The sequence below is a fragment of the Amphiura filiformis genome, chromosome 1, assembly GCF_039555335.1.
Source record: "Amphiura filiformis chromosome 1, Afil_fr2py, whole genome shotgun sequence".
NCBI classification, from domain to species: Eukaryota; Metazoa; Echinodermata; class Ophiuroidea; order Amphilepidida; family Amphiuridae; genus Amphiura; species Amphiura filiformis.
Genome location: NC_092628.1, coordinates 919114 through 937236, shown reverse-complemented (window position 1 = coordinate 937236; position 18123 = coordinate 919114). Strand labels below are relative to the sequence as shown.

At 35.1% G+C, this 18123-nt stretch overlaps 2 protein-coding genes across 4 annotated transcripts in view; one reads left to right on the top strand and one right to left on the bottom strand.

Annotated features, from left to right (window-relative positions):
- Positions 1-5663, top strand: part of LOC140169345 (neutral phospholipase A2 3-like) — a 15973-nt gene extending 10310 nt beyond the window's left edge. For 2 of the 3 annotated variants that reach the window (XM_072192609.1, XM_072192616.1), the window contains exons 3-5: positions 1743-1893; positions 2873-3045; positions 4418-5663. In XM_072192609.1, coding sequence (XP_072048710.1) covers positions 1743-1893; positions 2873-3045; positions 4418-4626 — 533 coding nt within the window. In that variant the 3' untranslated portion in view covers positions 4627-5663. The remainder of the gene's footprint in view (positions 1-1742; positions 1894-2872; positions 3046-4417) is intronic. The other variant, XM_072192602.1, reaches the window with a different exon arrangement.
- An 8323-nt stretch (positions 5664-13986) lies between these two features.
- LOC140168936 (receptor-type tyrosine-protein phosphatase kappa-like) overlaps positions 13987-18123 on the bottom strand; it is a 40722-nt gene continuing 36585 nt past the window's right edge. Inside the window, exons 30-33 of the mRNA XM_072192251.1 lie at positions 17501-17635; positions 15561-15689; positions 14412-14615; positions 13987-14067 (exon numbers count right to left, since the gene is read on the bottom strand). Of these exons, the coding sequence (XP_072048352.1) occupies positions 13987-14067; positions 14412-14615; positions 15561-15689; positions 17501-17635 (549 nt within the window). The remainder of the gene's footprint in view (positions 14068-14411; positions 14616-15560; positions 15690-17500; positions 17636-18123) is intronic.

Genomic DNA, 18123 nt, shown 5'->3' with positions numbered 1-18123 from the left:
CGTTCAGAGAGTTACTCGAATGATTTGACACGACTCGAGATGCTGCTATATAAAAATGATTAGACTCGACCATGAAATGACTCGACACGTTAAAACTCGTGGTATTTGCTGAGATATCATTTTCGAACACGGCAGAGTGCCGATTACGCACATTATTGCTGTTCTTACATGCCTGAGTAAACGGCGTTTGAAAATCTTGGTACAATTTCATTGGTCCTTCTAAAAATTGAGAACATTTGTGAGCACTCATTTGAAATGCATATTATAGTGAATGGGCACCAACTATTTACAATACTTGCATGTTCTGAAACAATCGATATATGAGGTATTTACAACTATTCGGCTTTATGCTAAATCCAAAGAGTGTTCACCGCTGCGCGAATAGTTGTATGCGGGGACAAATCCGCATTGAACTACGTGGAAACTATAGCACTCATCCTTGATTTGGGGCTATTTTGTAAAATGTACTGATTGTCCTCAGGCTATAGATTCTAAACTTGGTATAAAAGTTATGAGTAGTCATCCCTGTACTATTTAGTGAAAACTTCGGTTGAAATAACAGCAGCTGAGAAGGCCTTCCCAAAATCCATCAAAACGACAAAATTATTTGTTCGTGCAACCGGGAATATTACCATTGAAACACATGTAAACAAGAGGCTTCGCTATAACCGTCCGTTGTAAATTAACCAGAGTTGCGCTTACGATTTCCGGGTCAGCATCTAACTGTTGGTTGAAATGAAGGATTTTAGAGTAGAAATAACAATTATTAGCGACGGCGCTCTGACATAATTACGCCATAGCAATATCGTGTGGGGGAATTTTCGGACTTATTTTGGTATCACTGGATAGAAGATACCAATAGCTACACATTGGTATCAACAGTATAGGACATGCATGTAATATAGGAAACTCGGAGCTTCAGCTATACTATACAATAGATCAACCTGTTTTTGTACAGCTAAGTATACGATTCGTCTTTTGATCAAATTAATTAATCGCACTTAGGTGCGATTAGCCCAAATCAAAATTTCAATAACTACGTCGGGAAGTAAGATTTATCGTTAATTATTTTTGTGGAAATGAAAGGTCACCTGAAACATAATCACAAGCATACAATAACTCAATTTGCTCAAAATGCTCGAGTCGTCACTCTGCCGAATTCATAACAATATAGTAGCCCCAACCCTATTCACATTTACCAATACTTGTATAGTTTTAGATTTCAGTGACGTTACCACATTGTTAAGAAAAACTAAATTTTTTTGTCAACGTTATATTGTTACAATCAAGTTAGATAAAATATCAGTAATGTAAAATCGCCAACGCCGTTGGTGGGGGAGGGTTTCCTCAAAATATTTGAAGGGGAATGTGCCACGCAGGCGTTTGGATGATGACTTTCTATACATACTTTTTGCTGTTTTTGCTACCAATTTTCAACATAAGGTCACTTTTGGCAAATGTGCCCAATTGTTGGTCTTCACTAAAAACCCACCCATTCGATAAAACAAAATCGCTGAAAAGGTACAACAAACTGTGGCACACCCGGCGCCAACGCCATTTATGAGATAAAACCCCGGTTGTCAGATACATCATATACTATAGTAGGCCCATTCTAAAATAGAATTGGAACCGTTGCACTTTAGCGACGCTTTTGCCATGTTTACTGTCATAAAAAAAGAGTTAACACATCATATTTTGTGACTCGTATAAACATCGACTTTCATCCCTTTCATTTTTTACAGCTGAATTAAGTCCAAGCAGATCGAAGCGTTCAATTCTTGAATTCGGCACCCTGATTGAATGTGCTACTGGTGGATCATGGACTGACTACACTGCGTATGGATGCTACTGTGGGTTCGGAGGCTCAGGAAAACCTGTAGATGCCACAGACAGGTAAGAGGTTATGGGTGTTGGTTGGAGGTTTAGGAACTCCCGCATATGGCACAGAATGATAAGAACGCATGACTGCAACTGCGGGTTAGATGTCCATTTTAAGGTTAGGGAGGAACTGATTTAAGCCCATGTGAAAGCCCTATGACTTGGCTATATACGATCACAATCTCAGAACTATAGGCCTTACAAAAGCTACAGGATAGACCAGACATGTTTTTGCAAAGTAGCGAACTTGTCCCATGCTGGGGCAAGTTCGCCCATAGGGGTAAGTTCAACCTAATCAAAAAAGTTAAAATATTGCATATTTCAATGCAAACATTTCGCAAGAGTATACAAAGTATTTATTTTGTTTTCTTGGTGATTTAAATAATTATGGAAAGGTTTATATACAAAAACGATTATCTTATAAACCATCATGCGCAGTTTCCACTTCGATACACCTGAGCACACATTTTCGTCCAAAAGTTTCCAAGCAGAGAACAACAAGCAGTGAATTGTCTCCACACAGTCTTTGATTGCACTATGCGGTTGAGTGCACAGCAATGTAAGAGCTGTGGAGCTTCTAGCCGAAAAATTGGCCTGTTTGATTGGTTTTTGTCAAAACTTCAAGTGTTCCCTTCGTCCAATCAGAATTTTTTTATATCAATCGAAAGCTAACACTTCCCCCCTAAAAAACCTTTCCAGGCATCCACTACTCAAGATATTGGATCTGCCTGTCGTCTATCACACGGTAGAGGATAGTAAAAACAAAAACTTCCTATCGTTTATTCTTTAATTCATTAATCTATAAATATATTTTGAAATCAATTCGTATTTAAATTAATATTGTAAAATAAAAATAAAACTTAAAACAGGTTTTGAAACAAAGCAGCCATTGGCTATAACCAGTTTGGCAGACAAATGAGGTACTATGCTCGGTATCCGTTTTGTGTATTTACTTTAACTTCAATAACATTTTCTTCAATTTTTCCGACATTAGATGCTGTCAGCAACACGACCGATGTTACTCGAAAACAAAGCACGGTGGAAGCTGCCCAAAGAACGACAAGATTTTCTCCATGTTTGGAGTTGAAGTACCGACTATCTACGCACAGACATACGAATTCACTGTAGATTACTGCGCAACGCCATCCAAAGTCAAAATGTCCTGCAGTAAGTACAACAAACATATTAATTTCCCAATGTTTTTGTGATCCCAGTGCAAGTGTAAAAAAATTAAAATTGTTTATAAATTGCTTAAAAGTGAAGGACAAGTCATTCAAATTGTCATTTGGTATTTTTGAAATAACAAATTTGATGAAAACGAAGAAAACAGCAGTACTGACGAAGTTGAAGCCCCATTCAAATACATGTAGCTAATTTAGATACTGTCAGTATCTAAATTACAGATTCGTGTAAAATGTATTATTTTGTTTTAAATACACGGCTTTCGGCTGAACCACTCGCAGGCTATGTTAGCACATCTATGACAATGACAAAGGTACCAACATCTGAATTTTGACGATTTTTACGATCGTTCGGATGAGCAAATCACTGAATGGGCCTTTAAGAGAGTGATTGAAAATCGTGCACGGAAATGGGAGTCAGTTCAAAATAGTTTGGGGGCATTATTACTATCCCTTACAAAGACACACAAGTTCTCTGACATAACAAAACATGTAAATCAGAGATAAAAAACAGTTCTGGTCTGACGCTCCTGTCAATCAAACAGTGACGGCGGAAGCATTCAAATTTAGGGGGTCGGGGGACGAGCATATTTTGTTCGAGTTTTACTGAGACTTTTTTTCGATTTTAGACTATTTTAGCCCAAATGAAGGCGTGTTTTGCTATTTGATGGGTCAGTGCACGCAGAGAACGCAACATTTTCCAATTTTACTATTTGGCGCCAAAACACACTGTTTTTCGTGCTAAAAATGAAGATACACAGGGCAATTATAGCTTGATTCCTTTCTATTATGATTTTTAGGGGAGGGCTCTGCAATATTGTAGGTGTACCCTGCTCGCCCCTTCCCCAGCTTTCGCCGCCTGGGCAATCAAATTCCACGCGGCACGTGATTGGTTAGTAGCGCGTATAGTAGGGGTCGGTATTCATTTGGTGCCTTCTTCTGAGAAAAAGAATTGCAGAAAATAGCGAATCATGTCGGTACTTTTACAAGGAAAAAACAACTTTTAGGCATTTTTGACATTACTTTACTTAAATTTGAAGATTACTAAGAACTAACATTTGACGCTATGATTGAAGATAAAATCTATACTGGGCACGCTTTGCCAGAAATTTCAATCATCACTATCAATCGTAAAAAATATATATTATATCCGAGTTTGATTGACAGCTGACGTCAAAGGCGAACTAAATTTAGATTGTTTATCTCTAACTTTACTGTAAGCGCATTGCTTAAATGAGGAAAATATAAATAAAGTAACATAGCCAGTCAATAAGCTTCTTCATTTCTATTTCTGATATTTCCGATTGCATGTGAACCCCATTAATGATACATGTTTTTCTCTACTACTCTTTACACAGAAAGACCAAATCAGTACTCATATTTCAGACGGATGGTGATGGGCAGACAGTTACAGTGTGCCTACAATCTGTGTGAATGTGACCGTATAGCTGCTCAGTGCTTCGCAAGGAATAGGAAAACATACGATACTAAGTATGTAGATACATCACAGATTGTTAACAAGCGACGATGTGGTCCTAAAAACTTACGAGGTCTACCGATGAACTAATGTTCTTGCGATAAATGCATGAAAAGCAACACGACTGCACAGCACAAAACTTAATTTCAGCAACATTATGCAAGTTTGAACTATAAACCGGCTCTTTTGTATTACAATGACTGTTCATGGCCACGTTATCGACCTTATTCATTGTCTTTGTCGCTGCCCGCGCTCGGCTAATTACGTTCCTATATTCACAGATTATATCATGTATAGGGGCAGTTTATAGTAATCCTGTATTCGTCATTAAGTGGAAAAAAGGTCGATTTTATTATATCGCAAGAATACCCAAGCGAATCTCAAAACCTAGCTACGAAGTGGACATTTATTGAAGGATTTCGTTGAAGTTATGGTTAAAGTACGCTTTAGCTTCTGCCAACAATTGAACGTAATAATTATGTTGTGCTTGCATTAGGCTATAGACCCTTAGCCATATTGAGCAACAAAGCTAACACGTTTGCTAAAAAGGCGGTAACAATTCAACCAAACTATGGCCATTAATGTTTCTAGCACCATGTCACATGTTACCAACTGTCCACATTTGATAACATATTACCCAAGGCGAAGGTCACTTTGGTCTGAACTTCAGCAAGGTCATCTGATGTCTGATGACAAACGGGTAACTTGTTCATATCAGGAACAAAGAACTGAGACTCATAACATAGTGTATTGATATAGAGTGGCATGCACGCAGTTGGGCGCAACCCTTACCTTAGTTGCGAGTTGCGTAATACTTATGTGTATGTACGCGAGCGTTAATTGAACTTCATTGACTCGCGCAATAACAAAAACCAAGTAATTTTCGCCAATTGTGTACAAGAGAACAAACTTAAGAAATGGTTAGTATGTTGCATTACATAAATATGCCAGATATTGATCTTTGGCTAATGAATATTTTTTAATTTATTTATGTAAACAGTGCTGTTAAGGGCTGGGGTATGAACGTTTGGACAGTATTTATTTTGGGACATTAGAGCACATCAGACATATCGAATTGCATTCTGAATACGAAGAATGTCATTCTGATATCAAATAATTTTGATTTTTGAAATTCGCAATTTAATACACATTTTATGGCAAATCATTAAAAATTGATATTTTTGATATTTAACAGTACTTGAAGTAAACTTTATAAATCTGATGATTTATACTTAAAGTGTATGTAGGTGGGATGAAAAGCCCACGATCAATTGAAAATGTTGACCTTTCGTATTGAAGATATGGATTTTTTTCCCAAAACACCCAAAAAAATGTGGTCTTTTTGGGAAAATATCTTCAATATGAAAGGTCAAAATTTTCAATTGACCGTCGGCTTTTCCTCCCTGCTACATACACTTTAAGAATATATCATTAGATTTATATAATTTACTTCGAGGACTGTTATATATCAAAATTTGAAAAATATCATTTTTTATAATTTGTCATAAAATTTGTATCATATCGTGAATTTCAAAAAGAAAATTATTGATATCAGAAAGACATGCTTCGTATTCAGAGTGCAATTCGATAGGTCTGCGGTGCTCTCATGTCCCACAAAAAATACTGTCGAAACACAATAAACGCTCATTTTAGATCCCTTAAAGAACTTTCTAAGATATATATACGTGGTATAATTCCAATGGGGCCTCGTGAGTGTATACGTTTTAATTTTAAATACTAATAACTGCGCAATTATCTGGCTGGAAGAAAGTATTACCTTAAATGCGATAACAGGTGTATACGCTGGCGAAGTTACGTAATAATCGGATTAACTACCATAGCAATAGGTACAAACAATTTTTTGATTATATCGCGCTGCACTACTACGTTCATGAGGTACCTCTGTATTGAACCATAGATGTCAAAGAAATGCTAATCACTTGCACCTGTAACATTAGTCTCTTTGAAAAGAGCGGTATTGTATTCAATCTATTATATGATTGAAGACAGGTGATGAGTGCAACCTGCTTGTAGTGCAGCGCGGTATATTCAAAATTGTTTGTACCGATTAATTACGTAACTTCGCCAGCGTAAAAAAGAATTTAGCTGCTATATAGTAGTCTTGTTTTTTTCTATCGTTTTTATAAGTAGAGGTAGGGATTTTTTTATAGTTTTTATATTTTATTGAGTAAAATAGCTATGTCAGTCATCGTCAGGTATTGGAAATGTATGGTTAAAACGATAAGGAATTCGCAATTTTGTCTTTAATTTTCACATAATTTAAAACAAATAGCGCAAAAAGTATTAATTGTACGTTGATAGACGTAAGTTTTGAATAAACAAGCAATAAAAAACTGACAAACAAATGCACAATTCAATGTACTGATTATCATTTGAATTATGTTAATCCAATTGTAAGCAACAATCGAGTATACATGTCGTACGAATAGATTGGGTTGATGACATATACAATAATAAATTCACATTACATTACAGCATAATAATCACATTTACTACAGGCATACAATAATTCTGTTAATAATGGCCATTACTAAAAAAACGGGCTATTGCATTACAAATCTTGGGTTACATTGATTTTTCTCAAAAATTATAGCGCATTGGTGACAGGTAAGATATGTATATTATAGGGGCAAAGACTACAACTACTGCACTGAGAATTAAGCAACTCAAGGCAAGTAGTTATTGATTTATTGATCAAATATTGGTTTTCCCTAATTTGTGACTGTAACTCCACAACTGTTGTCTGTGCTGAAATAAACTTTCCAGTGCAGTAGTTGTAGTCCTTGCCCCTATAATATACATATATTACTTGTCACCAATGCGCTATAAATTTTGAGAAAATGCAAAAATAGGCACAAAATTGGGCAGGGGTGTAGTACCCCTTAATTGTGCGCTATGAAGTCAATATTTAGTCAATTAATTACAAATCAGGTGTCAAAATGTGCAGAAATAAATTCTGCTTCAAACGCAATTTACAGATTTGTAAAACAATAGCCCGTAGTTTAATAATGGCCATTATATTAAAGGGGGTAATTAATTTTTTGAGATGTTTACATCAACATCATTTGTGAAGCTGTTACATCCTGAGTAGTTATACAAATATACAAAAAAAGTGTTAATATCCCAGCAAACACAAAAACGTTTTAAAAACGTTTTTAATAAGTTATATTTTGGCTTTTGGTTTACATAAAAACGTTTTAATAACATTAAAATGTAGGGTTATATAAAGGTCATGAAAACGTTTTAAAACGTTTTGTATGAAAACACACTGCAACAATATTTTTAAAATGTTTTCAAAAATGTTATTGTAAACTATGTTTGCAAACATTTTTTGCCAAATATGTTGTCAACACTTATATAACATAATGTTAAAATATTTGCACCCAGCAAAAACAGAAATGTTCTTAAAATGTTTTTTCAAAACGTTTTAATAACATTTAAATGTCGGGTTATCGTATAAAGGTCAGGAAAACGTTTTAAAAACGTTATTGCAAATATTTTGGGCAAACATTTTTCGCAAAATATTTTTTCAACCCCAAAATAACATTATGTTTAGAATGTTTTGTATCAAGTTTTCCAAAATGTTTTTAGAATGTTATTAAAACGTTTATATACCCTTTGTATAACCCGACATTTAAAAGTATTTTGTAAAACATTTTTGTTTGCTGAGCAGTAGATTATCAGAAAATGATTTTATACCAATAATGTACCCTTTATATAACCCGACATTTAAACGTTTTCTGACAACCTTTTACAACCTTTTTGCGAATGATGTCGAACACGTTTTGTGTTTGCTGGGATCTTTATATACTTTACGATACGTCATAAGTATAAAACCACAGCTTTTGTGTGAACAGGTAATATTTTGGCTATGTGAAAAAAGCTTCACCCGGGTGAAATATAAAAAAAAAAATTAAATATCCAAAGCTAACGCTAAATACGGCACCTCCGCCTAATGTATTCTTATTAGGTCAAGACGTCGAGATTTCAACACATTGACGAACAGCAAGCAACTAACGGTTGTAAAAAACGACCAGCTCCAGAGGGCGATGTTATCGATACTTTAACATTACATGCCCGTTTTGTGCTCATTCATATACGGGTTATACAGGGACGACTACAGCAACGCGTTGTGAAGGCGACCAATAGAATTGGCGAATCTAGCAGCGCGTTCTTTTGAATTAAGCAACGAGAGTTGTGAATAAAGATTGCTATCACATACGAAATACAAAACTGAGTACAAAATCGTCAGCAGAATTGCAAACATATTGTAAGTGAGAATTGAATAAAAAAAAAATCAAATTTAATCCTTTTGGACCCATATTCTTAAAACGAAGAAACATTTGAGAAAGCTGTTACTAGTTGTGTGTTTTAAAACACAAATAATTATGCTATTTTCGTCAATTTGGATGTTTAGGGTAAGTTGTTATGGTGGACCGATAAAAATTATATTGAAAATCAAATTTTTGCAGAAAGTGTTCAGATTCAGATTCAGATTCAGATTCAGATTTTATTTTCCATGACATAATCAATATACAGTTCATTAAATTTATCAATAAGATGGAAGGTTGGCCATAACAGAGCAAGACTCGAAGGAACTGTGACTACCCCTTTGAATGAATAAATAAATAAGGCCTGGGTGCTCAATCTCGCCGATGAACTCTTCGGCGTGCCCGGACCCTAAGCCGCAGACCCACGCTGATGCACATATGCTGAGAAATAAAATACTGTTGCAATATGTACTAACAAAATGTGCGTTTGCTCGATGAAAAGCCATGTTCAGTCACCCGTTCATCGGCTTGATCGGCCCAACTCCTGCATTTCTCGCAACCGGCTTATAATACTTGACAACAATAGCCTTACAAATTAGTGTGCTTGAGTGCATTGATTCTTTACCGGATTATATCGTTTGATCCGCAAATTGCTCACGGTGAGTAAACTCAAGTAGGTACTACAATAAACATTAATATAAAGGTTTCGAGTAATGAATGACAAACCGCAGAACAAGACGATGTCAAGATGTTGCGAACTCAATGCCCATAACTGCAAAGACAGAGACACCAGTGATGTGAGGACAAGACATGCCAAGACAGGTGAGACAGACATATATGCTGGCACTCAAGGCATATGATAAAAGGTTTAAAGGAACCCAGCTCCCGGACCATCAAGCAAGGCAAAAAAACAGGAGAAACGAGCTGAAAACCGGTTGGCTGCACGATGTGAAATGCTCTGATCGAAAACAATTTAGGAGGTCCGGAAGAGGAGTCACATAATGTATACGAGTATATAACTACATAGGAAAATATAACTTGAGATAAGTTTGGTAGCCTAATGATAATTTGAGAGTAAATTTTGTTTATACATAGATTTAAATATTTTAATAGAAACTGAGTTACGAATAGAGGCTGGTATATCATTCCATAAAATAGGACCCTGCCTTCTGATTGTATTTCTTGCAAGATCAAAGATTATGTGGACGATACGAAGCAGCAGACCTTGTCCCATAATTATGGAGTGAATTGACTGTGACAAAATAATCAGTAAAGTTAACCGGCAATAAATTATTCCTATACTTATACATAAAAACAGCTTTGGATGATTTATGAATGTCATAAACAGTGAGTGAATTAAGCCTGGCAAATAAAGGAGGCGAGTGTTCAAAGAAATGAGAATTTGTACATAATCGCATAATACGCTTTTGTTTACGATAAATTGAATCTAAAACGCAATTATTAAGATCAGCCCAACTTAAATTACAATATCGAATATGTAGAAGAACTAAGGTTTTATATAAAGAAATTAAAATATTTACATGTAAAAAGTGCTTTAATCTGAAAAGGATACCAGAATATTTACAACAAGATTTGCCACATGACGAGTGTGCTGGTTCCATGTCAAACATTCATCCATGGTAAGACCAAGAAACTTTATACTGGAAACTCGTAAAATAATATTATTGTCAATGACGATCTGTAGGTCTGGATAAGTACGATTACTATACCTGTTTTTAAAAATCATATAATTACTTATATTTACATTAAGAGATAATGTATTCGCCTTGATCCAGGAGGAAATATTTGCAAGATCAAAATTAACATTATCAATAAGATGCTTCAAATCATTATGAGAGAACAAAATATTAGTATCATCGGCAAATAAGATGAAATCAGAGTTTTTCCCAGTGTAAACCAAATCATTAATATATAAAATAAACAGTAAAGGCCCAATGATTGAGCCTTCGGGAACTCCACAACAAGTATTTAAACGAGATGAATTGTGATAATTAAAAGAAACAAATTGCGATCTATTTGTGAGATAATCATAGGTGACAGATTCACCAATTCATACATGAATTTCATGCTATGTGCACTGTTTTGCTTTGAAAGATTTAAGTTCAAATGCTCAAATTAAAATGATCAAGTTCAAGTTCAAAAGTCACATAAGAAAAGTTAGTCTTTCCAAACAGCATTATCAAAGCGAGAGAAATATTAAAATAAAATAGTGTAGATCAACGTGGTAACTTTTCACCGAAAAAGCTCTGGAAACATGTATCTTTAATAGTTTGCTTTGGAAGTTCAAATATAAATAAAGTTTATATACAATTTCATGATGCATAATCATAGATGACAGATTCACCAATTCATACATGAATTTCATGCTATGAACACTGTTTTATCAACATTACAACATTACAACATTATCAACTATCAGCTGAACCTTGGTACCAGTCACACGAATCTTCGCGGTCTGTTGTGCGAGTGGGATTCCTTGCATCATTTACTTGCTGAAAATGTATAGACCACTTGACATCATTGTTTATTAAAAAAGGCGCGGGACTGGTCTATCGATATGCTTGAACGAACCGCTACACTGTTCAAAGACTTTCTTGTACTATATGAAATGTGGTGGGCGACGATTTAAACTATACGTGCCCTGAGCAAACTACGATGCGTACGCACAGTGGAGGACAAAGAACAATGGAAATTATCGTAATTCGCGCGCATACTGGGTATTGACGTCACATGTCAAATGGTCTGTACCTTTATTTACTTATCATCATTACTTACAATACAAAACACTATCTAAAATTTCCCACTTTGAGTGATTCTGTCTGCCCCCTTAAGCACTATAGTTTTGTTGTTGCCGGTGACATTTACAATAGTCTTTACAATAGTCTTGCACTGAAAAAAGAAATTAGCTTACAATGCATTCTATAATGCTAACGCAACTAGCACTTACGGTAGTCTGGTAGTCGATGGTATTCTTTATTATACTGCGCCAATAAAGTATCCTTACAGTTGGAAAAATAATCATAATTTCAAAACTGAGCAATATTTGGGTAAATTTGTTTTTTTAATAGATGCACTATTTAATCCTGAACATTATGACACCACATTGAATCCAATGTGACTTCAAGAAGCAAAGATGCAAGCATTTGATTAGACGAAGGTCCAGTTTTAAAAGTGACAAACTGGCCTATTCAAAACTCCACAGACTAGACATCTGGTTTGAGAGTGGTGAATGGCTAATTTATGCGTTTAGCTTTAATTGAAAAACAAATGGAAAAAAATTCTAGAGGTCACATTGGATTCAATGTGGTGTCATAATGTGTAGGATTAGATAGTGCATCTATTAAAAAAACAAATTTACCCAAATATTGTTCAGTTTTGAAATTGTGATTATTTTTCCAACTGTAAGGATACTTTATTGGCGCAGTATAGTTGCAAGACTTACAGCATTACAGTGAAAACCATAAATTACTTTATATGCATAATTATCGGAAGTGCCTGCTATGTTAGTCTTGGAGGCAACAGAAAAAACGAACTGCTTAAACTGCACTTACGATATTTTATTTGCTATTAGATTTTGGAAATTATTAAATAAGAAATCCTAATAAGAGATTTTGGAAATTATTAAATAAGAAATCCTACAAAGAATTATTATTCCTTAAGCACTATAGTTTTGTTGTTGCCGGTGACATTTACAATAGTCTTTACAATAGTCTTGCACTGAAAAAAGAAATTAGCTTACAATGCATTCTATAATGCTAACGCAACTAGCACTTACGGTAGTCTGGTAGTCGATGGTATTCTTTATTATACTGCGCCAATAAAGTATCCTTACAGTTGGAAAAATAATCATAATTTCAAAACTGAGCAATATTTGGGTAAATTTGTTTTTTTAATAGATGCACTATTTAATCCTGAACATTATGACACCACATTGAATCCAATGTGACTTCAAGAAACAAAGATACAAGCATTTGATTAGACGAAGGTCCAGTTTTAAAAGTGACAAACTGGCCTATTCAAAACTCCACAGACTAGACATCTGGTTTGAGAGTGGTGAATGGCTAATTTATGCGTTTAGCTTTAATTGAAAAACAAATGGAAAAAAATTCTAGAGGTCACATTGGATTCAATGTGGTGTCATAATGTGTAGGATTAGATAGTGCAACTATTAAAAAAAAATTTACCCAAATATTGTTCAGTTTTGAAATTGTGATTATTTTTCCAACTGTAAGGATACTTTATTGGCGCAGTATAGTTGCAAGACTTACAGCATTACAGTGAAAACCATAAATTACTTTATATGCATAATTATCGGAAGTGCCTGCTATGTTAGTCTTGGAGGCAACAGAAAAAACGAACTGCTTAAACTGCACTTACGATATTTTATTTGCTATTAGATTTTGGAAATTATTAAATAAGAAATCCTACAAAGAATTATTAGAAGCACAATTTATGCCTACTGAAATATTATACTGATTCAAATAGTTTAACATTTTGCAAAACATAAAAATTGCATCTCCTCTAAAAATATGAAAACTGCACTTATGATGAATTCAAATGTATTGATATTGTCATTCCTCTCTTTATAAACATCTAGTAACATACACCCTTCAGTTGATTAAAATGGCTTCAAAACTGGTAACTAAAGTCACATAGTTAACTTTGATTATGTAGCTGAATCCAATAAGAAATACATATGGTGTTCGGTACTTGTTTAACATATTTCAGTCAGGTTTAACAACAGATTTGTTTTAACAAAAATAAGTATCAGAAAAAAGAAAATAGCAAATAATTGTTCCATAAATTGCTTGATAAACAAATATATAAATAATATACACATGGTTTACCTGCCCGTGTCAGACAAAAGTCTTTGAACATGGCAAAAGTTCGAAGTCAGCAAAAACATCTAAATCCAGCGATGCTGAGGTGTTCATCAGTGCTCGGGCCCCAGTACTATAAAATAGAAATACTCGGATAATGATATATCCATGTGCCTGTTTTACTTTAATACATTCTATATACTCATAATGTAGATTTTGCAAAACACGTCTACAATATAACAAGTTATAATATCTCTTCTAATAATGAACTCTAGTACAATACTTTGTAAGGTTACCCCGGATTCTGTCTCTGATATTCATGTAGCCACGAAGTTTTCATACACTTGACCGGAGTCTAGTTCGTCTTGCACCACATCGTAGATGAACGAGTATTGCTTCTGGAAATGATTGCACATGAAATAATATAAAAAACAAAATTAATATTAAATAGGTAGATATTTGTTTCTCACGATCTTCATATTTATACTGGTTATGAGGGTCAAAGGATTTTGGTCAACCTTGAACTATTATGGGTGGATCCTTGGGGGAGGGATCGGGGGACGAAAGTGATGAACAAATAAATGAAAATAAAATCATTTTAGTATGTGCCAAAATTGTGCGTTTCTTAAATGTATCAACTTTGTGCATTTCCATTACAAAACGATAAAAGAATATTATTATAGATAGTTCAGTTTGTTATGTTATTATGCAATTGAAAGCATAAATAACATGTTAATTATACCTTATCTTGAATGGCTCTAGAGTTGCACTTTCGAATGCGTTTGGCTGTCTGGAAGATGTCGACTGTCTGTTCAGTAGCAAGACGGTCTAACGCTGAGACGATTGCACAGAAGGTACCACTAACACCCATCCCATCACTGGTATGAAACAAAATAAGGATATAATCGGTCACGTTTATACGACCAATTATGCGACCAATTATGAACTAAAGTAAGTTGAATCCCCTAGTCTTTCTTCACCAATATACGCCAAGTAGGATACCGTTAAGATTCGCCTAAAGGCGCACTTGGGTTCCTTTATCTTAGGGTAAATGTCATGTGCAAATAAAAAGCTCCCTCCTCTGAAATACCAACAGGAATTTTACGAGAGGGCGCTTTAAGTTGTGCCTAAAATTCCATTTATGTCAAAGGGTCCCATAGCTTCATTAGGCGAATCTGTACGGTAGTCGTTTAAATTTAAAAGTTTTACTGGATCTAGAAGTTTAGGGCAGTAGGGTTTAGTTACAGTATTTGTTTACAGAATATGGATAAAATCATCAATACTCACATGCAATGTACCGCTACTCTCTCTTTAGGCAATTTCTGTATTCTGTCAATAACCTTATGCGTTATTGCCCGGACACTCCTTGGTTCGGGGAAATGAGAGCTGTCATCGGACCAGCGTGGCAAAGAATATTGTACAATTGTACGTTGATCCTGAGAATATCAGGAGTGACAGGTAATTAAGCTTTAATCACAATGAATGAGTAACATACAAAAGCACCAACAATAACATGACCACAACAAAAACAGCACATAACACATGAATGTTTGCAACGATTCATCAACAGCTAATTGTCTTACCTGTGCCAATGGGTTATCATTTGAATTATTTTACATTCATGATGATTCGGCGATGCAAATGCTATCATCAAACTGTGTATCGTCGCCAAGAAATGCATAAAGACGCATTGAAACCAGTAATAATTAATTGACCATTTCGGTCATTCCCAAACGCCTTTGCGACTTTAACCCATAATACACTATCGTCGATACGCATTATTGGAGGAACCATGTGGCATCGACGAAGACGTGCTTTGCAAAGGATTTTGGTAATTCCTTCAAAACTTGTCTATTCAAAGATATTTAGAAGGGTAGGATATTGATCATACCTGTCCATGAAGCAATTTCAAGACCCTGATCGTAATACCGTCATTTGTTGCTTTCTCGGATTTGCATTCTATTGCGAAAGGCCCAAAATTTGATGTCGAGCCTTTGTTCGGCCAATATTGAGCCAGTGTCTGATTTAAAAAAAACCAAAAAACAACAACAACAAAACAACGTGGTAAGTATCAGAAACAATGTCATCATTTTTAGCATCCATGCAGGTTTATTTATACAGACTTGACATTTAATATGGAATATTTTTTCGCAATATCCAAGACTGGTCTGGAAGAGGTCTGCATAAACCGCACGGGCTAAATATTAATTGGGGGTGTGTCTGGAGATGGTGAATAATTGTTTGACAGAAAATATGCTTTTCAATAGTTTACATTATGGCGCTCATAATGTAGTGAATTGGCCTAAAATGGCGGAGTTAAGGAGACTGAATTTGATTTTTGTGGGGGTAAAATTTCTGAATTTGAGCAACATTATTCTGATATTATCAAGTTTATTGAGGTTTGAGGCGATATTTACTTAACCGAAATGCCAATACTGTTCGTCAGAACTGAATTGCACTTGTAATCCTTCAGTTTTGAAAGTGAGAGGAGCTTTAATAAATATGACTCTTAAAAGTGGTACGCACTCGGAAAGTATGATTGGTCCCATGGGGTCAAATGTTATAAACTTACTGTACAAAAAAGAAACAGCGTGAGTTCATTGGGCAATCAGGAATCCGCGCAGTTGTTTTTGCACCGTAAGTTTATAACATTTGACCCCGGGGGTCATTCAAACATTCTGAGTACGTACCACTTTTAAAAGCCCTATTTTAAAGCCCCTTCCTTGTTAAAGAAATTGGTACATTCCCAGTGTATTTCAGCTGTGATGAATTCCAATTACTGACGAAATTTAAGATATATCACTTCAAACCCCTATAAATTTGATAACAACAGAACAATGTTGCATAAAGTCGCTAGGTTTTTTAGGTAAATTCGCTACAATTATGAGCACCATAATGTAAACTTATGGAAAGCACATTTTCTACCAAATAATTATTTTACACCATCTCCCGACACACCCCGATTAATATTTAACCCGTGCGGATTATGCAGACCCCTTCCAGACCAGTCTTGGAGTTTTGCGAAAAATTATTCCATATTAAATGTCAAGTCTGTATATTGCAAATTTAATATAAATTAAAATCAAATTAAAAAAATTTATTATTTGTAAATAATGTGTAAATCGCATTAATTATTCTTAACCGGGAAATAAACTTGTACGCAAACGAAGTGTTACACGTGTTAGGAAGAGGCATCAAAAATGGTCCACAACGCTTACTTTTTATAGCCAATATTAAAAAAAAAACCTATTCACCGTCATTAGCGACGTAATGCTGTTGGTATATAGATTGACTGATGATTCTCTAGTGTTTTGGATTCTGACCATGTCTTTGTGATGGTGTTTCTAGATGAGAATCATACATTCAGGAAAGATCTCTGGAAAGTCGAGAGTTGTGTTACCGCATACCTTGTGAAGGTTGCGAACAAACAAGTGTTTGCGACTTAAACGAAGCAAACCCTAGGTGAGCGGCTGAACGAACACACTGCCAAGACAACCTCAAACCAAGCGGCATTAGCAGTGTACAGCAAGAACACCGGACATTAACCAGACATTAAAAATATTAAAGACCTCTGCAGAGAAAAAAAAAAATCAAAAAAGTAAAAAAATCAAGCAAGAGACCAGCCCAACCCGAGAACTTTCCAGAATGCATGCTTCTAATCTGGAAACACCATGAAATGGTTTCTCTGAAATATTCTGTTAAAAAGTGAGTGTTGTTGACCAGTTTTAATAAACTTGTTTGTGCAATGTTCGCTTTCAGATTAAGACCCGATAAACGATTGCAATATGGTATAAACAAACGGTGTTAACGAAGGGCAGTATATTGACGTACCTCATTTGTTTGGTCCACGTGGTTCAGCATGACAATGGTAGCACATTTGTAATCTTTTACCATACGCCAGAAATCACACACTGTGTTCGGTAAGGGCATCTGAGTAGTGAGGAAGGCATCCTTCCTCCGGTAACTCTAGAAATATAAACCAAGCAAATACGCAAATGTATTAGGTCCACAATTATATCTTAAATAATATCTTAACATTAACTATTATCTTAACGAATTAAAGAACAGAGGGTGAGTAATGTACTAGTATTTTTTATTGTGGGGAGGAAAATGGTGCTAAATAATATAACATTACAGGAATAAAGAATAAATATGATCAGGAAGTGACAGTAGAAAAAAAGCCTATCCCACGAAGTGACAGTAGACTTCAACAGGTAGTTCATCTATGCAAGCCGCCATTACCTTGTCATTGCGTATCATAGCGTTATGAATACGGCATAGTGCCGGATCCGCAAAATTGCTGTTCTGAGTAAACAGTGTTTGAAAATCATTCCATTGGTCATTCTACAAATTGAGAACATTCGTGAACACTCATTTGAAATGTATATTATAGAAGTGAATTTATTTGCAATACTTCTGTTCTGAAATAATCGACACATTCCTCAAAACAGGTA